The 25222-nt window shown below is 40.3% G+C and overlaps 2 protein-coding genes across 12 annotated transcripts in view; both read left to right on the plus strand.

Moving 5' to 3' along the window:
* Positions 1-16125, plus strand: part of DUSP11 (dual specificity phosphatase 11) — a 79771-nt gene extending 63646 nt beyond the window's left edge. For 5 of the 8 annotated variants that reach the window (XM_070572375.1, XM_070572376.1, XM_070572372.1 and 2 more), the window contains 8 exons: positions 1112-1187; positions 4053-4184; positions 7328-7451; positions 10744-10804; positions 12815-12861; positions 13136-13211; positions 13453-13638; positions 15454-16125. In XM_070572375.1, the coding sequence (XP_070428476.1) occupies positions 1112-1187; positions 4053-4184; positions 7328-7451; positions 10744-10804; positions 12815-12861; positions 13136-13211; positions 13453-13638; positions 15454-15649 (898 nt within the window). In that variant the 3' untranslated portion in view covers positions 15650-16125. The remainder of the gene's footprint in view (positions 1-1111; positions 1188-4052; positions 4185-7327; positions 7452-10743; positions 10805-12814; positions 12862-13135; positions 13212-13452; positions 13639-15453) is intronic. The other 3 variants (XM_070572373.1, XM_070572378.1, XM_008510704.2) reach the window with 1 other exon arrangement.
* Positions 16126-18958: 2833 nt separating this feature from the next.
* On the plus strand, positions 18959-25222 carry TPRKB (TP53RK binding protein). Of its 4 annotated transcripts, XM_070572379.1 has the most exons (6): positions 18961-19096; positions 19594-19638; positions 21307-21466; positions 22407-22529; positions 23880-24056; positions 24862-25222. In XM_070572379.1, the coding sequence occupies exons 3-6, from the start codon at positions 21326-21328 to the stop codon at positions 24946-24948; spliced, it is 528 nt and encodes a 175-aa protein (XP_070428480.1). In that variant the 5' UTR covers positions 18961-19096; positions 19594-19638; positions 21307-21325; the 3' UTR covers positions 24949-25222. The 4 variants fall into 4 exon arrangements, with proteins under 4 accessions (XP_070428481.1, XP_070428480.1, XP_070428482.1 ...); XM_070572380.1 differs by lacking the exon at positions 19594-19638 and having other exon boundaries at positions 18959-19096; XM_070572381.1 differs by lacking the exons at positions 18961-19096; positions 19594-19638 and adding an exon at positions 19335-19470.

A 25222-nucleotide genomic window follows, 5' to 3' on the forward strand; every position in this document is an offset into this window, starting at 1 on the left:
AGTTTGAGTGAAAAAACCCTTCAGAACCACTGAACTTTCTGCCAAAAATGTTGGATTGTATCGTTTCCGGGAATCAAAACGGGCACCTGTAGCTGCCTACCGGGTCTCTTCTGAGTGCTCTTCCTCTACACGTTCAAATGATTAATAGTGAGACTTTGCTCTTATGTGCAATGAACTCGTTTTTATTCCTTGTGACTTTCCTTTCCTCCATCTCATACCTTATGAAGTCTCCTTCATTTGACCTCCTGAATGTTTTGGAATCTGTCACCCAATTTCCCTCAGCATCCTCATACAGAATGTGCCTTATCTTTTGCATGTAGGTCCTGACTAGTGTGCGTGTATCCACTGTCGTTTCCTTCCAATCCATTCTTCACACAGGAAATCTTTTTAATATGCAAGTTGGAACATTGCTCAGAAACATCACTCAAAAACATTGTTTTAAGAGTGAAAACGAACTCTTGACCCTGGCCTTGAAGAGTCTGCCTGGTCTAGAATCCTCTCTGCTTCTTCGGCCCGGTCTTGTGCCCCTTTTGCCCTCACTGTCTGTGCTTCAGATTCACTGGGTTGACCTCGGTGAGTTCTCCCTCATCCTGCAGAGGTCAGCTGAAAGATTACTTTTCAGTGTGACTCCTAGCACTAAGTGAAGTTCACAGCCCCTTTCCCATCTGATTTTCTTTTAAAATACGAACTTGAAGGTCCGCACTGATTTTATTTGATGACTTCAGTTGTATGAGAACTAAAAATAAACCATGAAGTGAAAGAATTTTTAAACGATTTCAGTCAACATGTGAGTATTGATGACACCTTAGCATTGAGGACTGGGCTGGCTTATCAGCGATACAGAAGGCCTGGCCATCTCTGGATTTGCTTAGGCCTTCTTTGTGAAGACCTTTGCTCTGTTTTGTTGCCTTGTATCTGTTTTCAAGATCTGGAACAGGAAGAAGGGGAGAACAGGTGGTTACTAGGTGGGGTTGAAGAAGGGGAGCAGCAAGATGCAAAGCAGAGAGCAGAGGGGACCTGCTGTGTGGGCTGTGAATTCCATTCTCAAGGAGTCCCATGTGCAGGGAGACAGGCTAACATCAAATTTGGCTCACAGAAAGTGTATTAACAGGTGGAAAGACTATCTCGCAGTTGGACAGCGGATGCCTGGCACTCGTTTCATTGCTTTCAAAGTTCCTTTGAAAAAGGTAAGCAAAAGTTGATTCAGTATTCTTTCAGAAATCTGAATTCACCATGTAGATCTCTGGTCCTGAGCCATGTCTGACTCCATTTCCCCTTTTTATAGCAGATACTTTGTAATAGCCCCTTTACTTTCCTGAAGTGAAATTCATAGATATATACAACCTGCTTCCACACTTAAGTTTAAGCGAAAAGAAACTCAGCATAACCCTCTAACTATAATATAAAGGATAAATAAAATAAATTAATTTAGAATAAAGTAATATGTATTTACATTTCCATATGTCAATGTTTGGGCATGGCTTTACTAAAAATAAAGGAATTGTCAGTTGCTTGCGCCATGAATGCCAAAGCTGCCCGTGCTCACTGATCTGAGTGGGTATGTTGCCTTAGTGGCAGGAGTTTCAATGATTGTGAGCTGTGCTTAGTAGATTTCCAAAGAAAACAAAGTACAGTGTTCTCTTGGATGATAAGGTGACAGCTATCCTGGAAATTCAATGTCCATGAGAACTGCGAAGAAACCCTTTGTGTTTATTTGTGAAATGGATTAGATTCTAAGGCTTAGATACTTATGAACAGTTGTTTCATGTTGAATAGGATATTCCAAGGTCATCCAGGTGTGGGACACATTTGTGGGACTGTTCTGAATTTGGCAAGATGTCTGGTCTTCATGACCCTCACTCACTAAATGCCAGTAAGACTCCTTCACTCCCCTCATTATAGCCAAAAAAATACCCTGGATCAGCAAGGTCAGAATTTCAGCATGGAAACTCAGAAAAATTGTGTTTCTGTTTTTTTTTTTTGTTTTTTGTTTTTTTTAAATTGTGTTTCTGTTTGAAGTAAGAAAGGAATAGGTGGGGAAAGCATTTGACTGCCATAAAAAATAGGAGAAGAGATTCCATGTCTCATTACCCTGCCCAGCACAGTGTGGATTAGTGTCAGGAAGAGCCCACTTTGAATGTATCGGGAATTTATTTAATTTGTGTCTCATAGGTCGGGGGTGGTTTTTCACCTACTCTGTCAATTCTTCTGCATCTCTGGACTTAAACATTAGTGATTTCATAGATAAACAAATAGTTCTGACTCACATCTGGCAACACCAAGCTTAGTGTTTGCCACATCGTAACTACTTCCCAGTCTTTGTTGAATGAGTGAACTGATGGCCCACCCACATTGGCGGTGCCTGTGAATTTCCTCCTATATTCCTCCTCCTCTATGCAATTGTCCTAAACGCTCAGTCCCTGCTCCACGGCCTCTACAAGGGGATCCTGAGGTTCCCCGGGGTCCCTGCTTAGCCCCTTTTCTGCAAGGACATCAGCAGGGAGAAGCAGGAAGACTCTTCAGTCTCCTTTCCTCCGCACAGCCAACATCTTTCCTGTGTGACGTGGTTATAGGAAGCCTCTTCTAGTTCTGTGTGCACTCTTCAGTGTTGGGACTGTTTAAGGCGCCATCAAGGGGGTTGCGAAGCTGCAGGGCCACTCCCAGTGCAGTCCCTGTTCACGCAGTAGAGGTAGGGAGATGAATGACCCCTGCGTGGCAGTGGAATGGGACAAGGTGTCCTGGGTGTTTGAGGGAAGTCACCCAAGGCAAAGCTGCCTCAGTACCTGGCAGTCGAGTGTCAGGCACAGTGGACTGTCAAGTGGCAAATGATGTGTCACAGAAATGCCACAGCAGAAATGCCTAGGAATGGAAAGGAGGGGGAAATGACAACAGACAGGGTTAATCAAGGAAGGCTTCCTAAGCGGTTTGTGACTAAATGAGTTACCTCAGGTTGGCTGTTGTTCAGATAGCTGGAGATGGTCATGATCCTCCAGCTCCAAGTCTGGAAGAAACTGACAGGAGAGATTGTACGCCTTGTTGTAATTAATCCAGTCTTCAAACCTTTCACAGTGTTCGGTGGAAGACTCAGCATCGTAGATCTGTCAGATCTGCCTAAGTTAATTTGTAAATTTAGCATCATCTCATATCATCTGATTCTAAAGCTCGTATAGCAAAAGAAACTTACATCAGCCAGGAAAATTCTGAAAAGGAAGAAGGTAGAAAAGGGTTGCCTAGCCCTACCAAATGTTAAGCCATACTAGAAGTGTTGCTGGAGCACAAGGGATTTTTAGGGCAGCGAACCTAATCTGTCTGATACTATAAGAGTTAATACCTGTCATTGTACATTGGCCAAAACCCATAGAATATACAGTACAAAGAGTGACCCGTGATGGGAGCTATGTACTTTGATAGTCTTGTGTCAATGTTGATTTATTGTTTCTAACCAATGGAGCACACTGGGTTGGAATATTGATGGTGGGGACGGCTGTGTAGGGTGAAGGAGAGAGGCTGTGATCAGGAACTCTCTACTTTCTGCTCAGTTTTACTGTCAACCTAAAACTGCTCTAAAAGCTAGTCTATTAATTAAAAAAAGAAAAAGTTTATTGGTGGCACTTGAATAACCACAGATCAGTGGAACAGATTATATAAATAAGACAAATACATAAAAGAATATTTATCAATGAAAGCCATCCTTTCTATATATAGATCTTTAACAAGGATTTATAAGTGCCTTTTTATAGGCACGCCCCTTGGAGCTGGAGGTACAGTGGTGGACAACATTGATGTGGTCCCTGCCTTCTGGGAGTTTACAGTCTGGTTAGGAACCCACATGAAACAAATAGACGCAGAAATAAATCTGTAGATGTTAGCTTATTTTCTTCCCTCTAATCTCTGGAAGAAAAGATTGTAATATAGCTCGTAACTTCCAGAAGAGTGGAAACTTTCCTCTGAATCTCATTGTATGTTCGCGTCACAGGGCTTGAATGAATGGATAATAAAAGAAAGAATTTTAAGCACACGTTTGCTCTTTGTTATTTCATTCTCTCTGACAGAATTTTGAAGAGAAGCTTGCTCCAGAAGAATGTTTTTCCCCCTTAGATCTTTTTACAAAAATCCGAGAGCAGAATGAAGAACTTGGACTGATTATTGATTTAACATACACTCACCGCTATTATAAACCAGAGGTAAATGGAACCCTTAATTGAAAAGAATCTTCTTCTTTCTGATACTCTCATAACTCACAGTAATTCACTTTTCTAATTGCTATCTCGAAATGAAATTAAAGACATGACTTGAACTGTTATCTTTGGCCATAGCCTCTGTGTGTGCTTAAGAAACTCTGTAAGCTTCCATGTTCTATATTTTGAACATAAAGTAAACTTTTAGTGAGAAAAGTAGTAGCCTAAAAGGAAAGAAAAGGAATCCATGATGTCTTTAGTACTTATTTTGAGTAGTTGTCAGAGCACGTGTAAGAATCTCGATAGAAGACAGTTCTCTAAGTTTTATGCCTTCCTTTCCCAATGTCTTTGGATACAGTAGAGAAACCTGTATGTTCTGTTGGCCTGTGTGGCATTATCAGTGGGAAAGAATTATCCTTCTTCTGGCAGTTCCACAGCCTTGGGAAACAATAACGCCTAATATTTGTTGACATTTATATGTATAGCATTTTGCAGTTTAATTAGTACTTTCACATACGTTAACTCAGTTAATCCTCACAACAGTCCTTTGCTGATGAAGTGGGAGTGGTACTAAGGTCTCCTACTTAGTGCTTCCTTGCACTAAGCTCAGAACATAGATGGTTACGATTACTCATTTCACAGATGATGAAACTCAGGCTCAGAAAAGGAAGAATTGATCTTTGAACTCAGTTATTCCTCTTGTTTTTTTTTTTTATTGTGGTAAAATATGAATAATATTTATCATTTTAACCATTCATAAGCGTACAGTTCAGTGGCACTAAGTGTATTCATGATGTGTAACCATCACCACTGTCTATATTCAAAACTTTTTCATCATCCTTAACAACAGCTCTATAACCATTAAACAATAGCAACCCCATTTCCCTCCCCCAGCCTCTAGTAACCTCTATTCTACTTTGTATGAATTTGCCTATTCTAGGAAGTTCATGTAAGTGGAATCATAAAATGTTTGTCCTATATCTGGCCTTCTTCCCTAAACATGTTTTCAAGGTTCATCCATGTTACAGCATGCAGCAAAATGTCATTCCTTCTTATGGCTGAATAATATTCCATCGTGGGTATATACCATATTTTATTTATCCATTCTTGTGTTGATGGACACTTGGGTTGTTTCCACCTTTTGCCTGTTGTGAATCATGCTGCTGTGAACGTTGGTGTGCAAATATTTGTTCAAATCCCTCCTTTCAGTTCTTTTAGATGCATAGGTAGGGGTGGAGGTGCTGGATCATGTGATAGTTGTATGTTTAACTTTTGAGAAACTCCCAAACTCTTTTCCACAGTATCTTCTTGTTTTTAAACATGTATCACAAAGTTGAAACATGTACAGAAGGAAACGTAATGCTGTGGTGTCATTGTCCACCCATGAACTCATCCAGTCTTAATTTTTATCAGCTGATGGCTGTCATGTTTCATCCTTACCCCTCCTTGTTTCCCTCATTCCATAGTATTTTGAAGTAGATCCCAGATATCATCTACTTTCACCTGTACATTTTTGGTATGCATTTAAAATATGGGACTTTCATTTCCCTCCTTTTTTTTTTTTTTTTTTTTTCTCCTGCTGAGAAAGATTTGCTCTGAGCTAACATATCTGTTGCCAGTCTTCCTCTCTTTTTGTATGTGAGCTGCCATCACAGCACGTCCACTGACCAGTGGTGTGGAGCCTCGTCCCAGAACCAAACCTGGGCTGCTGAAGCAGAGAGCACCAAACTTAACCACTAGGCCACCAGGGCTGGCCTAGGACTTTTATTCCTTAATGTCATTTTTTACTATTAAATATCCAGTCAGTGGTCAAATTTGCAATTGCCTCCTAAATGTCATAAAAATTGTTTTTAAGGAGTTCTGTTTAGATCCAAATAAGGTCCACAATTTTCATTTGGTTGTTAGGTCTCTGGTGTCTTATGTAATCTTTAGGTTCTCTCTCCTTGTCTCTCTCACTTTCTTTTTTTCCCCTTTAATTTTGTTTTTTGAAGAAACCAGATAGTTTGTCCCTTCTAGATTTTGATGATTGCATCCCCATGTGTTACTCACATGTTCTCCAGTCCCTTTATTTCCTGTAAATTGGTAGTTGGACGTAGAGGCTTCATCAGATTCAGGCTTGGGATTTTTTTGGCAAGACAGTTTCACAGGTAATGATGTTTCTTCCCTGGAAACACGTAAGTGATGTCTCTTTTTGTGAGATTAGCAGTCCCTGATGACCCATACCTGCATCCATTAATTCATTTGGGGCTTCAAAAAATGGTAAATTCTATTAAAATTGTTTTTTCATTTATTAGCTGGGTATTTTTCTGTCAAGAGTAGCTCCCCTTATCAACTGTTTGGTTACCTAATTGTGGAGGCATGATTCTTTCCTTTATTTAACAGTTTTCAAGATGAGTTGATTCACCAATATCCTCCAGTGGTGACCAGTTAGATTTTGTTTTTTTATCTTTCGTATCATTACGGACTCCACTGCAGTTATTATTTTTATTCAGGCACAAATTGAGACCCTATCTTTCGCCATTTGGAGCTTCTTAATTTGGTTCCTGAGTCCTTTTGAAATGAGATGGCATCGGTTGTTTCTTGGCTTTTCCAGTGGTCAGAGCTAGGAAGTGTCTTTGTATGTTTGTTTTTAATATAAAATGTATCATAGGTTCCTACTGATACTCTGCATTTAAATTCAGAACGACGGGATTTTCCGTTCACTTCTTCTGTCTTTATTGGTAACTACTTTCTCCTACCCCAAGTACACCAGTCCTCATCAGTGCCTGTAATTTGCTCTATCTCACAATTTAAATTTAAGTTTTTCTGACTCTATTTTACTGTTCTACTTAAATCACAGCTGCTTTATGGCCCTTGAAATTGAAAATATTGGGTAGAACTAGTTAGACAGTTTCTTGTTATATATGCATTCATTGACATAGGCCTTGTTGTCAGTTTGGTATGCCAATTGACTATCCATTCTCTAGTTTTAGTGAAAATCAGGGATCCTCCTGGTTGAAGCAGCTTTGGAAGAAACGGCTCTTTTATCAGAATTACCAACATACTAAATTTATTATAATCTCTTGGTATTTATTCTCACTTCTCTAGTTAATTTTTAATTCGTTCCCTACAAATGAAATAATATATATTTTCATGGTTTTGCCTTATAGGACTTGCCAGAAACTATTCCTTACTTAAAGATTTATACGATCGGGCATCAGGTACCCGATGATGACACTATTTTTAAATTCAAATGTGCTGTTAATGGGTTTTTGAAAGACAATAAAGATAATGGTGAGTTTTTTTCTTACCTGAACTTTGGTATGCATTTTGAATGGGCTTGGGAATTTTTAATATTTTTAATAGTTTTAACATTAGGCCTGTTGTTTTTGATAATGTTAAGATAGAAATGTCAGATGGTGCTAACAGAGTAAGATATTTTTCCTTTTTATGGTCACAGAAAATTTAATTTGGAAAGTGATTTTAGTGAGAAATATAAACTGAACTAGCTCACTTGTCTCTTTTTTAAAAATTTGGATGGGAAATATATAATAAAAATTTCTTGTCTTATTAACTGGTTAAGAGATGAGAGGTGGAAGAAAAGGTTAAGAATCTCAGGGTCTTAGCATGTATAAAAGAGACAAGAAAAGGCAAAGGTTTGGAGGGAGACAGACCCCTAGAAGGAAAACACAACAGAGTAGAGCAGTGGAGTGGCTCCTCACCATAAATACGTAAGATGTTGCTGTTGTTTTTCCTCTTTGGGTGCAAGTGAGGAAGGGCACTACTGCCTCTTATGCTTATTCTCAGACAAGAAGAACTTAAAAGGCTGATGTTTTCTTGTTCCTGCTTTAAGATCCACCTTACTCTGTTGAAAATAGATCTTAATAGCTTCTGAATTTTAAGGATCTGGTTGCCTTTTTCTGGCCTCTAACTATCATAATATGGTATTTACCATATTATAAGACTAAGGAATCTTTTGTCTTTGGAAAGCCACTGACCCAAAGGACAAAGTGCCCTCTTTCTCAGTTTAGCTTGGGGAGTGTACAGTTTATTAACTAAATTTGACAGATACTAAATATTCCATATATATGTAAAACAGGGAGTAGGGGAGAAAGAATAGAGATGGAAGTGAGAAGATAGGAGATGGGAGGCGAGAGAGACAGGTAGGAATTTTAAGATAAATTTTCAAACTATAACCTGGTCACTTAATGCCAGCACCAGCTCTTAAATATCTTAAGCCCTGTTCACAGATCTTCTCTGTACTTTAACTTTAAAACTTGAGAGGCTTGGCCTTGCCTGTCATAACCATGGCATCTACAGAAGAGGTAAATTATTTGATTTGTACCAACTGTACTCACAGAGACGTTGCCTCTTAAGACATCAGGGTGCAGCGGCCAGCCTACTCTCTGCTTCCAGGGCCCTTTGTGTGGAACTGTTACACACTGTTCCAGCTGCTCGTGAGAGCCGGAAGATCCTGATGAGTGCGTAAGAACATGTTTGTAAATCCCACTTGTTCACGTTACACCGAGTGTAGTCTGTTTTGTAGGCCGACCCACACATGGGTCATCTGCCTACGTGTGGTGACTTCACTGTGCTCTCTGCTATAGCAGCCTCAGGACCTGCTTATGATGTGTTCTGGCTGCCTTTGCTACAGGCCCTCACACGAGTACCAGGCTCACTGATGAAGAGGAGGACACTACACTATCTACTCCCTAGAACTGGGAGACTCAGAAAATAAACTGATTTCAGTAAACACTGAAGCCTTTTAGGTTTCTTCTTAGGACACAGGGCTACAGAGATGAATAGTAGTCTTTGTTCATTAGAAACTTAAAGTTACCTAGGAGGATAAACATGTAGTAACTATAAGACAGTGGGTTAATTATAAGAAAATAATTAAATATAGCAGGAAGCCTGACTGAGGAGACAGCACTCGAGCTGGATTGGGGGAAGAGGATTTTGCAAGAATGAGGGAAGGACAGAGCAGGTATTGGGAACAGGTACAAAAGGCACCGGGCTTGAACTTGTGACCTGGAGAGGCAGCCTCTGGTGTGACTAGAGGGTACTGTGAATGGGCGTTGAATTCATGTGTTCATTTTCAACAAATATTTATATAACACCTTCTAAGTTGAAGGCACTGTTGTAGGAAGTAGGAATAGAAGAAAATTCTTGTTCTTATATCCTTTACATTCTAGTGTGGGAGAGTGATAAATAAGTAAATATATGGAATGTCAGATGGTAATGCTTTGGAGAATAGCAAAACAGGATAAAGAGGTGAGGGAATGTGGTTGGTGATCAGGGAAGGCCTCTCTATTAAGATGTCTTTTGAGCAGAGCCTTAAAGGAAGTGAGGAACCAAGCCATTGGCTATCTGGGGGAGCTGGGGATCTGGGGAGAGGGAGTGTTCTAAAGCAGAGAGAATAGTAGCTGCAAAGTCCCTGAGGCATGCCTGTGCTCAGTATGTTTGAGGAATAGTAAGGAGGCCAGTGTGGCCGGAGTGGGGAGAGTGAGTGAGGAGAGAGCAGTAGAAAATGGGATCAGAGAGGTTGGCAGGGGGCAGGAGGGAGGTGGACCATGTAGGTCCTTGTGAGTCATAGTTCAGATCATCGTGGACTTACAGTTCAGTTAGAGAGAGAGATTGATATCTATAAAGAGTTTGAAATGCTATGCTAAAAGTTTGGGCTTTATTCTATGCTAAATGGAGATTGTTTTTAAGCAAAGGAGCAACCCAGCCAAATTTGTATTTTAGAAAGATAACGTCTTCCACGTGGAGGATCAATTGAAATAGAAGAGATTACAAGCAGGGAGGTAGTAATCCAGGCAGGAGAGGACAGTGCCTTCCTACGAGACACCACCTAGTCACAGACATAAATTTTGCAGAAATCAACTACATGTTGTTTTTTAATTTATTATTTAATTTTTGAAATACTATGGCATTGCTGGAAAACTCTTAGACTTGATTCTAGCCTTTGTTCTAATTTCCTGCTGTGTAGCTTGGGTTTATCTCCAAGTCTTGCTTTTTCATTGTAAAATGCGAACAGTGCTGTTTACCCGAGTACGTCACAGGGCAGAGAGACCTGCGGCCTATGAGGAGTGGCAAAGGGAAGATGGAATGGAAGTGTTTTGGGAACTGCAGAGTACTACAGACACTCTTTATTCTTTTTAACATTCAGTATTAAAAGTGGAGGCATTTCATTTGTTTCCCTCAAAAACAAATTTCATTCTTCTTATAGCCTGTTTTTTTTTCACTCCCTTTTTCTATAATTAAATCAGTTACTGATGGGCATTCTATATTAGACAAATGGGTTAGTCTCAATGCAGTTTCAGCTGTTAGTACCTGGCCAGGCCTTCTTCAGTTTACATTATCCTGTCCGATTGGGGGCTATGCAAAATTCCCCAGAAACAATGAATTTTGACTTTATGTTAGATAATTCTTTATTGTATGTTCCTAAAAGATCACATTCCTCTTCAGAGTTATTCCTTTTCAGGGTAGTGGTAGTGTTGTGGTAACTGATAAATGTACTCTTCAGAAAATTGTGTAATTTGTATAACTGTTTCATTTGTTTAACTCTGTATTCCCTGTTTTACAGACAAACTTATTGGCGTCCACTGTACCCATGGTTTAAACAGGACTGGCTACCTCATCTGCAGGTGAGTTGCCAACCCCGAGAGGCAAGGCCAGGTTTAAGTTGTTTCATTTACAATAGTAACGTAAGCTAGTTGCAAAAAATGAAGTCAGTGTAGAAATGTATAAAGTAGAAAGCAGTCTTGACCCCCGCCAGAGATTACCACCGGTAATAATTTAGTACATAGTTTTTCAGACTTTAAAAATGCATATATAAGCACATGCATGTAATGAATGGTATAATATTTAGACATTCTAATCTAATATATGGTGGACATCTTCCTGTGAAAGTATTTGGAGACCCTATACTTTTTTTTTTTTTTAAGATTTTATTTTTTTCCTTTTTCTCCCCAAAGCCCCCTGGTACATAGTTGTATATTCTTCGTTGTGGGTCCTTCTAGTTGTGGCATGTGGGACGCTGCCTCAGCGTGGTTTGATGAGCAGTGCCATGTCCGCGGCCAGGATTCGAACCAACGAAACACTGGGCCGCCTGCAGCGGAGCTTGTGAACTTAACCACTCGGCCATGGGGCCAGCCTGACCCTATACTTTTTTAAAGGCTGTGTTGTTCCTTTGCTTATTGATGAACGTAAAAGTCAGGAGTTTTTGATGTGATAAAACATTGAAGTAGTGAACATTCCTATATGAACATATTTGAATATATGTGCTGTTATGTCAGAGATAATCTTCCTCAGAATGGAATTTCTGAATCAAAGAGTTGACGCCCCTATGCTTTTTCGTGGATGTTGCTACCCTGTACCAGCTCACGTTTGTTCACTTGGAAAATATTTATTGAGCATCTGCGATGTGTACACACTGTGCTGAGTGCCAGCAAAAAGACTCGTGAGACTTTGTGAGGAAGGAGACTTGAGCTTTCTGAATCCTAACAGTCTAAGGAGGGAATAGATATTCAAGAAGCCCACAGATACTTATAGAATTACCACTCTGACAAGTGCCATGAAGGAGGGGGACAAGGCACTGTGAGAGCATACTAATAGGGAGGACTTGAGCTCATTGTGGAGCTTAGAGAAAGTTTCTGTGGGTGTTTGAGCTGATGTCTGAAGGATGAGTAGGTGATAACCAGATGGAGACATTGCAGGGAGAATTCTGGGCATAAGGAACAGCAAAGACACTGTAACGAGAGCATTGCTGTGATGGAGGAACTGGCCCGGGAGGCTAGGCTGTGGGGGAACTAGGGGTAGGAGCTGGATCATGCAGGCCTGGGTTTAAGATTTTATATTTTATGTTAAGAGTAACAGAAAATCATTGAACTTTTTTAGTTGAGGGCAAATGTGTGGAACATAATCAAATTTGCATTTTCAACCTATCATTTTGCTAGGTGGAGAATACACTGCGGGGGGAAAGAGTGGAATCGAGGAGACAAGTTAGGAGGCTTTTGTAGAAATCGAGGCATATTGGTGGCTTGGCCCAGGGTGTGGTGGTCACGTTGGTGGAAAGATGTGGACATATTATAGACATATTTAGGTAATATCATTGTTGGGACTTGGTGGTGGGTTGAAGACGAGGGTAAGGAAGAAATGGCTGACAGTGATGGTGATTCCTGAGTTTCTGGCCCGTACAGTTGGTTAGATAGTATTTTTTAGATATGATATTAATATTTTTCCCAATTTGTCTTTTGCTATCTGTTAGTTCCTGATCAATACTCTGTTGGTTAAGTAAGTCACCTGTCTTCAGTGTACAAAGCATTTTGATCAAACATGACTATTGTATTTTATCAGATATCTTTTTAATGTCTGCCAGTTTGATCCTGTATTTTCTTCTCTTTCATTTATTAAATTGTTATATTAATGTAAATAATTATATTATGGATTTTCTAAAGTTGGTTCATCCTTGCATCCTTGGAATTAAGGAGTTTTGTGGTCATGGTATATCATTCTTTAATAATTATTGGATTAGATGTGCTGATGTTTTCTTAGGATTTTTATATCTATATTTGTAAGTGAAATTGGACCTTTTTTGAAAAAACCTGATTTTTTCTTTTTATGTATAAATGACTCAGATTATGTTGTTTTGTTAGGTATTTGATTGATGTAGAAGGCATGAGGCCAGATGCTGCAATTGAATGTAAGTGTAAGGGTTGTCACTATTTTTCTCTTTTTATAAAAGTTGAAAGTGAAATATAGATGAATTTCTCAAGTTTTGGAAAAGAAGAAAAGTTTGTAATTCATTTGTTTTAACATAAGATAATCTTTACCAAAAGTTTATAAAGGAATATACCTAAAAATAGTGAGATATACCAGCTTGGCTCATTAGTTAGTGGAGTTTAGCTTTGATCTGCTTTCTCCGGGAAAAATTTGCTTTTTGTACAGTTATTTCTAACAGTTCATCCACTCCTCAGTATTCAATAGGTGCCGGGGACATTGCTTAGAAAGGCAAAACTACATTGAAGACCTTCAGAATGGGCCCATCAGAAAGTAAGTTGCATTTTATATGTGAGATTTGTGGTTAGGGAGATGTGTTTTTATATCATTTATGTTGCACATATCCATTCATCTTGTAGCTTGTTTACTTGCTCTGGGAAACCTAAATAAATAGGAATAGGGGAAGAATGGGATTGTTATTTTCATGGGCCAAAATATAGTCACTAAATTGGCTACTAAATTTGGAATAATTTTAATAATTATTGTAATATTGTGCGGAAACATTCACTTTGAGGAATTGGGATTCCAGTGTATCCAGATCAAGTGGTTCTGAAGACTTGACACATATGATGGAACCAGTGCACACCTCTAATAAGTTTGTTAGCCAAGGACCTAGGTATGAGCTACATCGAACCCAAGGTTACCCAGTACCTTCTCGGCATTTCCACACCCAGACTCAAGATTTGCAGCAGTCAGTAAGGTATTTCTGCTTTCTCTTTTTCTAGAATTGAAATAGAAATTAATATTATAAATTAGTGCAAACACATAATGGTGATGAGAAAGTGATGTTTTCTTGCTGATCACTGTCAAACAGGAAGGGTTGTTTGCTCCATATTTTGCACTGAGGGCTGGAAGATCAAGTATAGGATGGGGAATATGTGACTTTTCAGAGGCAACTGGGAAAAGGGCTTAGAAATTTTCATTGATTCTAAACTTAGTTTAAGCCAGCTATTTGATGTCACTATCAAAAAGGATCTTTCATTCTTAGGGTACATTAATAATGGTATAGTTTTCAGAATAAGGAAGGTTGTTATTTAAAGAGTAAATACAAAGTATAGGAAAAATAGTAAAATTCCAGTAGAGAAGTTTGCAAAGGATTTGAAGATAAATCACAAAAGTATTTTCACTTTGAAAATGAGAAAAACCTCAGTGCAGTTAAAATAGCAAGGTACTGTTTTTTGCCTATTAATTTAGCAACAGTTTTTGATAAGGCAGTCCAGTGTAGTGGTGGTCAGACTAGACCTGGGTTTGCATCCTGGCTCTGGCATTCACCCTCTATGTGATCTTGGGTAAGATCTCTAAATTTCTATTTTCTCATCAGTCAGATGGAAATTTTAATAATACGTGCCTCATAGGGATTGTTGTTGACTATGACATGAGTTAATAAAGTACTTTAGCACGTTGTAAACACTTTCAAAAAGATGGTGACATTTTTAGAAGATGTAAACATTTCAAAAAGATGTTGCTTGTGTTGCCAGTGGCACTGAAAATTGGTGCAGCCCTTGTGAAACATAACTTTAATAGCCAAAAATATGCTCATACCTGGTAATTCCATGTTGAGACTAAGGAAATATTTCAAAATATGGTAAAAGCTATATTCATTCGGTCATTCAGCTCATTTCTCAAACTCCCTCCTATGTATCAGACACTGGACTAGGTGCTCAGGATGCCGCAGTATATGTTCTGAGATGTTAATCACAGCATTATTTATAGTAGTGGGAAAATTGGTAGTGGCTTGCATTTCTAACAATGAAGAATAGCTAAGTAAATTATTATATCCATACTATGACATTTTATAAAGCCACTGAAAGTGATAGCTCACTTACAATAAGTGAAAATAACAGGTTATGATTTAACAGTCAAAAAAAGATGTAAAGGAAAAAGACCAAAGGAAATAGTAACCAGTTGAGTTAGATTAAGTGAGATTGAGAGTTTAGGGGTGGGGGGGGTTCTTTTCTCAGATTTCCAATTTTTTTTGTATAATTACATTAGATTTACTTTATATTATCTTGCTTTTGAAACAATTCAATTTAAATCTTAATTTTCCAAATTTGTTGCATGTACCATGGTTAGAATTTCTACACTTTACAATTAATGTATATATGTATTTATAAAGGGAAAGCAGTTTTCTGTTTTCAAAAATAAATAGCTTATTCTGGGTTATGTCAACCCCACCAAACTTGGAGAGAAAGTGTCTGATTAGACTAGTACGGGCATGCATTTATCTCTATAGGGAAAGGTAAATGGCTCCTGGGAACCTACTGTGTGCCAAGGCACTGTGGTAGGTAATTTAAATATATTGTCTTAATTTACCTTCAAAACAACCCATGAAGAGGGAAGATATTATTAGCTCCATTTTATAAAGAACTAAGTAATCCAAAGATTAAGCAGTTTATCTACCAAGGTCATACAGGTAGAAAACAGCAGAACCAGTGTATCTATGTATTATTTTATAAAGCTTATTATATATTTTATTAAAACTAATAATAGTCTATTACCTTTTGTTTCGTTTAAGAAAATTTTCACAGAGTCAGAACATTTATCGGAGAGGCCGTATCCCTCCTCCTGGGCCTCCTGGAGAGGACTATTCACAGAGGAGGTACTCTTGGAACGCAAAGCCAAGTGCCAGGCCAGCAGCCCAGAATGAAGGCTGGTATCCTGGCAGTTACTACCGACTTCCGTACCCAACCCACTGGGGATGGACCGAGTGACACACACCTATCCTGGAATCAATCTGGAGTCAGAGCAGGACTGAAGACCGCGGAAGTGGCTTTTTATAAGATCAGGTCAAATGAGGTTTATAATCTATTTTATTGCTCCCTTATGTGTTCAAGATTAAGGAAAAATTATATTGATACTTACCTCTTTGCTGATAAATCTGTAGTATTTGTAACAGTGAAGGAAATGATCTGTCATTCCAGTCTTAAATTTTTTTAAAGGAAGATATTTTAGAACTGATAAAGTAATAAAGAACTTCCCTTGTAAATTATTTTTTAAAATTATGTCTTTTTCTATGTATTTCCTTCTGACTAGATTTGTGATATGAGCGTGTGTATGTGCAGAAATTTTTATTGTTTTTGCCATGTTCTATTATTGACAAAATCATTAAGGGTATCTTTTTTTCCTCCAACTGTTTGAGGTTTCTATTAAAATCTCCCTAGGAGACAACAATCTCTTTGAAACCAAATCACTATTTGTAATTGTAGTATTTTTGTGATTAGACATTTCTTTCTTTGGCCAGTCTGTTGTGGGATTTGACCAACTTGCTTTCACTGAACTGTCAGATATGCCATCTAACACAAGAAGGGATAAACTTTTAGGGATTGATTGTCAACTGGGCAAGAGAGACTGACTGATAAAGCAAAATGCTGGGCAATTTACCTGACAGTTATCACCTGGGTAGAACTATTCGGAAAACTTGAACACATTTACAGACTATAAAGGTTGCTTAATGAACAGAACAGGAGACAACATTTAAAGCCTGGGCTATCTGGGAAGACTTGCGTGGCTCCTTGTGTTACTGCTTCTCCAGTGAACGTAACCTGCTGGGATCTTTCTCCACTCGCCTCTTGGAGCAGAGTGATGCCCTGACCTTGCCTTTTTCTAGGTTGTCCCTTCTGCTGGTCTGCCTCTGGAACACATAGATGAATCACTTGGAAAGTGTTGATTGTTTTTAGTTGCAGAGGAAGCCAGAAACCTTTGTCTGCTCAAGAAAGTGCCTTGAGCATCAAGACATCATAAGCCTCAGTAGATATTTGATGAATACTTGCGGAACTTGGCTTCATTTTTTTCAAGCCTCTAATTTTGAAGATTTGTATCATAGAATATCTGATACTGCATGTGATAGTTATTTTCTCTGTTCTCTTTTACATGTGAACAACATGTGGAACCTGACCCTACGGAAGTGCTTTAGCTCAGCTTCTCCCCTGGTCTGTGTCTCATTAGCTCCGTCAAGTTGCTGCCCTTCACCTAAGTGATGGTTCATACAGTTTTTTCTGCCCACTACATTTAACAGAGATAGAAGAGTTCTTCTTGCTAAAGGGCTGCAGGTGTGGAAGTGTTCCCCAGGAGATAGTATGAAGGCTGACTTGGGAAGAAATTGGAGCAAGACAGCTGGTGATGAAAAAACCAAACGAACGAAAACAAGCAGAAGCAGGTATAGGAATCCAGCTAGTCCAACAGTTTGAAGGAGTTCCTGGGCGAGCAGTTTCTAAGGAGGACACTGCCAGCAGAAGTGTGTCATATAAATACTGCCACCTTCAAAAAACCTTTCTTGACCCTCTTGTCCCTTTGTCCCCTTCCCATTTCAGTTATCAACATGGCTTGTTAAAAATCTAGTCTCCTTTTGCTATCTTGTGTCTCATTTCTTCTCCAACACAGTATAGTTCTGCTTCTGCTCACACAGCACCATTGAAAGTCCTCTGGCTAAGGGGACCAGAAACACCCTTGTTTTAAAGCTCTTAAGTGGTCTCTTTAAGCTTTTTAAATTATTATTTTTATTTTAAAAACACATGTGAGTAATTTAAAGTTCAAATAGTTGTATGGAGCTTACCATGAAATAGTGGCCCCATTCCCACTCCTGCCCTACCCAGTTATCACTCCCAAAAGGCAGTCAGTAAGTATGTTTGCATTATCTTCCAGTATTTTCCTCCGTATTCAAATACTGTGCTTATATTGCCACCTCTTGATTTTTCAATTTGTGGTATTCTCTGTTGACCTCCTACTGTGGAGGATGAGGATGTAGCTCTTTTACATCATCTACCCACGCGCACACTTGTGTTCCCCTCATCTTTTCAGTAGTTATTTCCCAGCCTTTGGCTAGATCGGTATTCTAAGTTGATGTCACTTCCTGGGTTACTACCCTTCTGCTCTGAGCCATCCTGTACATCTTCTACCACTTTCGCCCCCTCACTTTTGCCTCATTTGTGTGCCTCTTTTCCTGTAGACCTGTTATTCATCCCCCCGAATCTCTAACGCCACTGTGACATTTCTCTTAAATAATATGGATGGAATAAATATCAGTCTTTTTTTTTTTTGAAATTTTCCTGGAGCCCTCTTGACCTGTTCCTGGTTGGGTGCTGTATTAGTGTGCTTGGGCTGTTTTAACAAAGTACCAAGACTGAGTGGTTTAAACAACAGAAATTTATTTTCCTACAGTTCTGGAGGCTAGAAGCCTGAGATCAAGGTGTCAGCAGAGTTGGTTTCTCCCGAGGCCTCTCTCCTTAAACAGGCTAAGGCCGTTTACGTCTCAGAGCCTTTGGACTCTCTTTGTTGCCTGGTATGCTGCTCTCCCAGATACTCGGAGCTTGCTTCCGGACCTCCTCCGGTCACTGTTCAAATGGCCCTTTTGGGTGAGATCTTTCCTAACCATCCTATTTAAAACAGTAATACCCAGGACCTGGCATTCCCCATTTTCTCTACTTTTTATCATATCCACCCCACAGCTACGTTTGTTATTTACTGTGTATAGACCAAGATGAGCCCCAACCGTAAAGAACGTGGAAAACAATTCTCTACGGCCTGTTTAGGAGACTACCTCCTCTTGCGGGCTGATCCATTCAAGGATGACCAATCACATTTCTGAGCCCGGTAGACAAAGCAAGAGCTCGATTTCATTAACATCCTGTCACCTATCTCTTCTTGAGTACCCGAGGCAAATCGCCGATCCTGCTCCCGGAGACCCTCCCTAAAAGACTGAACCAAGGGCAAGAAGGAAACTTTGAGTCCCGCCTGCCCTGAAAAAGAACTGTTCGATCTCCAGCAGCGGAGACGTGTGCAGAGGTCATCTGGGCCAAACTTCTTCGCACAGGACGGGAGAAAAATGACAACGCTTCGTCCAAGGACCCACCCCGCTTAGGGAGGAGGCTGAGACTCGCGCTAGACCCCAGCTTCCGGCCCCGGCCCAAGGGTCGTTTCCGTCCCCCCTCACCGGAAGTGACGGACGGAGCCGCTGCTTTCCTTCGTGTCCGCTGCGGGACCCACGCTGGGGAAGAGGGGCCTGCTGGAGGGCGGCCGGAAACCTTGCTCGCGCGGGGATCCGGAAGGACACCGTGGCCTCGGAGAGGGCGGGGATAGGGGGCTGCTGCCTCCGAGCTCCCGGAAGTGGAGGGCTTTGTTTCCGAGGGGAGGGTCTTCCGAGGCGGACGCGGGGCGCGGCGGTGAGCGCTCCCGGGGCACGAGGAGGACGGGCCGGGTGGAGGAGAGGGCTGGAGGTCGGGGACCGTGAAGGCCGGCCCCGCGCGGCTGTGGCCGCGGGTTTTCGAGACGGCGCCTGTGGTTCCCACCAGCCCTGCTTATCAAGCGCTTCCGGAGGCCGGGCCCTGGGCGTGCAGCGCGGAAAGGGCAGGCTCAGTCTCTCTTCTAGGGCTGCGCAGTCCAGTGAGGACGAGCGCCCGCCTCCCGGAAGTCGTGACGGGCTAAGCAGCGGCGCGTAGAATGAGGCTCGGGCCCGGGGTCTTGGGCGCTCGGCGCAGTGCACTCGTCACGGCGGGCGAAGGAGGGAGGAACGAGCCGGGCGCCGCCTGACCCAGAGGTCAGAGTCGGCGGAGAGCTCGGCCGGGGGCGGGGGCCCGGGTCTGAGTGGGACGCCGTGGGGTCAGGCTGGGCTGTCTCAGGCGGGCTGCGGCAGGACCACAGCGGCCTCACCTTTTCCCAGGATCGCTTTGCCTGGTGGAGACTGCGGGCTAGGAGTGCAGGAATGGTGAGCGACCCGTCCTAGGGGCCACAGCTGGCGTGGAGGGGTGGTGGCGGTTGGGTGTGGGAAAGAAGTGGACGGGTTAGAATGATGTTTGAAAGGTAAAACTGACAAGTCTTTATGGATTAGATAGGGGATTTGAGTGAGAGCTCGGCGTCGAGCGATGATTCTAAGTTTCTGGCCCAAGTGAGTTAATTATGTAAAATGAAAACTGTTTTGACGTTTGCTAGGGGTCCTTTGTCCGAGGTGTAAAAACAAAACCACAAATTTTTTTTTCTTCGAAATTCTATTTTGTGTGGTCACTATAGGAAATTAGAACATACACACAAAAATATTTCTTATAGGGAGCAATAAGAATTGCCTATAGTGCTACCACCCAAGATACCCTATTTTGGTGCGTTTCCTTCATGTTTTTGTTTTCTGTGTTTATCTTTTTGTACAATTGGGAATATATTCGTTATATCTTTTTGTGTCTTTTTTTTTCTCCCAGTGGACGTTATCGTGACAATGCTGTATGTCAGGACATTATCACAAAAATTTTTTTTCCAGAAGTGAGATGTAATTCCACCAAGTCCGAGAGAACTTTTTGGTGTATTTTCCTTTCAGTATTTTTTCTTTTTGTGCACCTTTTTAAAACCCTACAATTTATGCCACATTTTATGTTTTGTTTTCCAGTGAGATGTTTTTGCTTAATATTATTTATTGCTGTTTTCACACATCCTTAACTACTCCTCAAGACGTCAGTTTTTAATGGTGGTTTGGTCACAACCAACCCCTGTATTAGACAGATAGGTTGTTTTCAGCTCTTTACTGTTAGGATGATGAGAGGGACGTCTTATTACATAAATCCTCAGATTTATTCCTTGAGAAATTTGTTCCTTGAGAAAGAGTCCTAGAAAGGTAACCTGCCAGGTAAAAGGATAAAATGAACCTATCAAATTGCCTCACCCAAATATCTTATTAAGATTTTGATTGAAATGGTTTTAAAGATTAAATTTTTGCAATACTTAATTTTTCCATTCAACGATACGGTTATGTTTTCCTAGTTATTCAAGTTGTCAAGTTTTATGCTGCTTTTATGTCTTTGTATATATCCTGTCCTTTCCTTGTTAAACTTTCGTCTGAGAAAGGGCCAGTATTACTGTTTACTTAGTAATTTTACTCTCTGCTTAAGTTCCATATGTGAAATGAGTATCTTTGAGTCATGTCCTACTTTCTTCTGTAAAATTATTTTCTTTCTTAATGTTTGTGTTTAGGTTCTGCTAAAATATAAATAAAATGGTGAGATCAGAAAGCCTAAAACGTTAAGTTGGAGTGAGGTTTCGTTAATACCATGAGTAACCTGTGGTCTAAAAATTCCTGATCATTTGCTCCCTTTTGTCTGTTGGGGGAGCTGCCCCCAGAAATGCATCAGAGCCTCCCTCATCTGTCCGACCAGGGACCAGGCGGGAACCTTGATCCTTTCCCAGGAATGGTAAAGGAAGCTAGAAACGGCCTAGCGTGCCCAGGAAGACATCTCATGAGGATGCCAAATGTGCTTTTGGGATAGATTTTTCCATTTTAAGAGTTCTTTCATTCTTAAAGTGATTTTAAGTTATTTAGTTGTTAGCAAGGATACTAATGAATTATGCTAACTTTTAAACAAAAGAGGTCTTCTGGTCTTTTGGTCAATAGGATCCTGCTTATCTGTGAAATGCAGTTAACACATCAGCTGGACCTATTTCCCGAATGCAGGGTGACCCTTCTGTTATTTAAAGATGTAAAAAATGCTGGAGACTTGAGAAAAAAGGCCATGGAAGGTGCCATTGATGGTTCATTAATAAACCCTACAATGGTAAGTGCAAGAGAGAATGAGTAAGCTATATGGGGCATTTAAGAATATGTTCGTTTTTCGTGATGTCGTAGGCTAGCCTAAAATGGTCATCTTCAGGTAAAAAGTTCTTGTCCAAGCTGTGGAATGGAGTCAGATTTAGCCAACTTTGAACTTAACAGTGAATCGAAGCCAAAGTGCCAGACCCTGCCCTAGGAGGTGTGAAAGGTTGTGGCCCGGCTCTGATGTAATGGCAGATGCCTGGATCTCCATCTTCTCATCTGAACTAGAAAGTCTCTGCAAAGGAGGCATTGCATAGTGGTCAAGAGCACACACAGTGGAATCACGTCACCAGGACTTAATCCCAGCTCTGCCATTTATTGTGACTTTGAGCGAGTGGTAGCCAACCTTTGTACAGTGCTTACTCTGTTCCTGGCTTTGTTCTGAGTGCTTTGCATACACTACTCACTTAATCTTCTCAACAATCCGAGGAAGTAAGTGCTGTGATTATCTGCATCTAGCAGATAAAGCACTAAGGAATTTGCCCAAGCTCCCTTGGTGCTAAGTGACAGAGCTGGGATTCAAACCCAGACAGTGTTTGCCTCAGTTTCCTTATCTATTGCACGTGAATAGTAATGTTGATTTCATAGGGTAGTTTTGAGAATTAAAATAATGCAGGTAAAATGTTTAGAATATGGCCTTTCCCATTATATTAGCCCTCAATAAGTGTTATTGTAAAAATTTTTACTATTTGTCTGAGTTCCTTGCAGCTTTAAAAATTCCCTGATTTTCTGCACACCCAGGCCCTTGAGGTAGTAATTTTGAAACTAGCGTCCGTAGGAATTGTGATGAAGTGAAAGAGCCTGACGCTGGCATTCCCGTGTGACAGGGCGTGCATCTGCAGAGCGCCCCCGGGTGCTCTGTGTGCGATTCTTTTTGTAATTCTTTCTGTTCTCTTTGGTAGATTGTCGATCCGTTTCAGATACTTGTGGCAGCAAACAAAGCAGTTCACCTCTACAAATTGGGGAAAATGAAGACAAGAACGCTATCTACTGAAATTATTTTCAACCTCTCCCCAAATAACAATGTAATTAGTATGAAACTTACTTTATTCCTGTTGACCTTGTCATGATAGCCTCTGTGCTCCCGGATCTGGGTTGGAGGGTGAATTCCTGTCAGCCTTTTAGTCACAAACCAAAATGATGGTGAAGAGAACTCTGGACAGAGTTGGGGGTTAGCACTGCCTCTTACTAGATGGAGAAGCTTTGGAGTCACTTCACGTGGGCGTAAATGAAAGTTCGGCTAAATTAAGGGAGGATAGTTTGATCTGTCCTTACCATATATGGTCAGGAAGCTCTCAGCAGGCATGGATATTTGTATGTTATCATGTGCATCTTTCACTCTCCATGTAAACTCCTTGAGGATAGAATCCATGTCTTTTCCATATACCAGAAGGTACTGCCTGGTACCTAGAATGGGCCTTGCACATGCTCACGAATGCAGCCGGCACACAGGTGTGGTTTGAGATGCTGATAGTAGTCACTTATTGACCTAAAGGCATTCCACCTGTGCCACATTAAAAAAAACCTGAAATTTTGCTGATGAAGTTTTAGAGTAAACTACTATTAACCAAGTACTAATGTCATCAAGAGAAAAATTAGGAAACCTCTGTCATGGTTTAAAATAAAGATTTTGATAAGTTTATAAAATGCAGTTATCTCAGCATAGTAAATTAGCACTCCCTAGTATCTGGAAAAAAATTTAGCAGATGATTATTGTTTCTTTGAGATCATTTGAAATAATTCAATAAACTATTCAATTCAGCAAATATCTGTTGAGCTTGTTCTTGTTCCAGTTCTCGGGGCAGAGAAGCAAATGTGTCTTCTTCCTCAACACATATGCCTGAGGAAGGCAGATGGACGAGACAAGTTCAAGTGCCCTGAGATGAATGATGTGATGGGAATGACCATTCAGATCTTTGGGAACACCAGGGAAGCTGTTCGTTCTGTAGGGAGGAGGGTGCAGTGGGGAGTGACATTTGAACTGTCCCTTGGAGGATGAGGGCACTGCAGGCAGAGGACAAAGTGTGAGCACAGGCAAAAAAAAATAGGAAATATGACGGGATCCCCAAACAGTCCAGACTGGCTGGAAGGCAGGAGTGCATGACAAGAGGGTCACTGGAGGCCAGAGGGAGGGGTGTTGGTGAGCCCTGCAGAGAAGTCGGCTTGATTCCTTAGGGATGAGGTGCAGCTTTGAGCAGGGAGTTGTCTAAAGCAGAGCTGGTAGATCTTAGAAAGGGATTGTTGAAGACAACCTGTAGGCAGAGAGAACCGTGAAGATAGGAAAATTCAGAATCTGACCGGGGAAGAGGGCTGATGGGGAAATGTGTCAGATACAGAAACTACTACTGGTTTTGTTGTCTTTTTTCTCCTCTTAGATTTCAGAGGCTTTGAAAAGATTTGGTATCTCAGCAAATGACACTTCAATTCTAGTTGTTTACATTGAAGAGGGAGAAAAACAAATAAATCAAGAATACCTAATAGCTCAGGTAGAAGGTCTTCAAGTTTCTCTGGAAAACCTTCCTGAAGTAACAAATATTACAGAAGTCAGAAAGGTCTGTGAATCCATATTTTTAGAAAGCATGTGATAAATGAGGACTAACGCTGATGCTGTTGGCATATTGATCACCAATGCTGCTGGGTTGTTTTTTTTTTTTTTCAAAGATTGGGCCCTGAGCTAACATCTATTCCCTATCTTTTTTTTTTCTTCTCCCCAAAGCCCCCCAGTACATAATTGTATATTCTAGTTGTGAATCTTTGGTTGTGGTATGTGGGACACCGCCTCAGCGTGGCCTGATGAGTGGTGCCATGTCCGCGCCCAGGATCCGAACTGGCAAAACCCTGGGCTGCTGAAGCGGAGCGCTCGAACTTAACCACACAGCCACGGGGCCCGCTTCTGTTTCTTTGCACTTTTAAGAAAGGTTAATTAAAAATTACTTTAAAAATGATTATAGATGCAAAGAATTGGGAGATGCAGATATATGTAAAATACAGACTTAGTTGACAACAGCATTCTCCACTTTAATTAAAGAATAGATAACTTTAACTATCAAGGTTACATAGTGCATTTCAAATGTAAAATAAAGTGAAGTTAACGTCTAGATGTATGCGTTTAACATTGGTATGCATGTGGCTTCTGCGTTCAGAGTTATCACCATAACTAGTTTAAAGGGAACTTTTGACATTAAGTGATGAATTGTCATCTACTTTGCACATTATAATCAAATTTGTGATTTGTGATTTCATACCATTAACCTAATAATCGAATGGTAAATAATTTTACTTGTACATGTTTGTATAATGAAAATTAGTGATGCGTGAATATATCACTGTGTCATAATTTGTCTTTTATTTTTACAGATATATAAACTGTCTTCACAAGAAGAAAGTATTGGGACATTATTGGATGGTATCGTTTGTAGAATGTCAACAAAAGATGTTTTGTGAAATGACAGAAATACTAACAAAAATTTTCAGCATTTATAAAAAAACATTGATTTTCCTTTCTTGATTATAAAATTAATGTATGTTCATGGTAGAAAATTTTAATTTTAAAACACAGACATAAAAAAGATATAAAAAAACAGAAAAAAACATTCCTAGTCCTAACTCTTAATAATTTAAAAGATCAACACTGTGAGTATTATTTGTTATTGTCTTCTAGTCTCTTATTTCTCTTGAACTGTATTTTATTTTTAAAGAATTGGGGTAATGGCAAACA

Source organism: Equus przewalskii, chromosome 14 (genome assembly GCF_037783145.1).
Source record: "Equus przewalskii isolate Varuska chromosome 14, EquPr2, whole genome shotgun sequence".
Taxonomy (NCBI): Eukaryota; Metazoa; Chordata; class Mammalia; order Perissodactyla; family Equidae; genus Equus; species Equus przewalskii.

Excerpts from the sequence above, each read along its gene's own strand:
- TPRKB (XM_070572380.1), top strand. The coding sequence starts at position 21,326 with ATGCAGTTAACACATCAGCTGGACCTATTTCCCGAATGCAGGGTGACC. Across the intron at positions 21,467-22,406 it reads CATTAATAAACCCTACAATG|ATTGTCGATCCGTTTCAGAT; the intron begins GTAAGTGCAAGA and ends TCTCTTTGGTAG. Across the intron at positions 24,057-24,861 it reads ATATTACAGAAGTCAGAAAG|ATATATAAACTGTCTTCACA; the intron begins GTCTGTGAATCC and ends TTATTTTTACAG.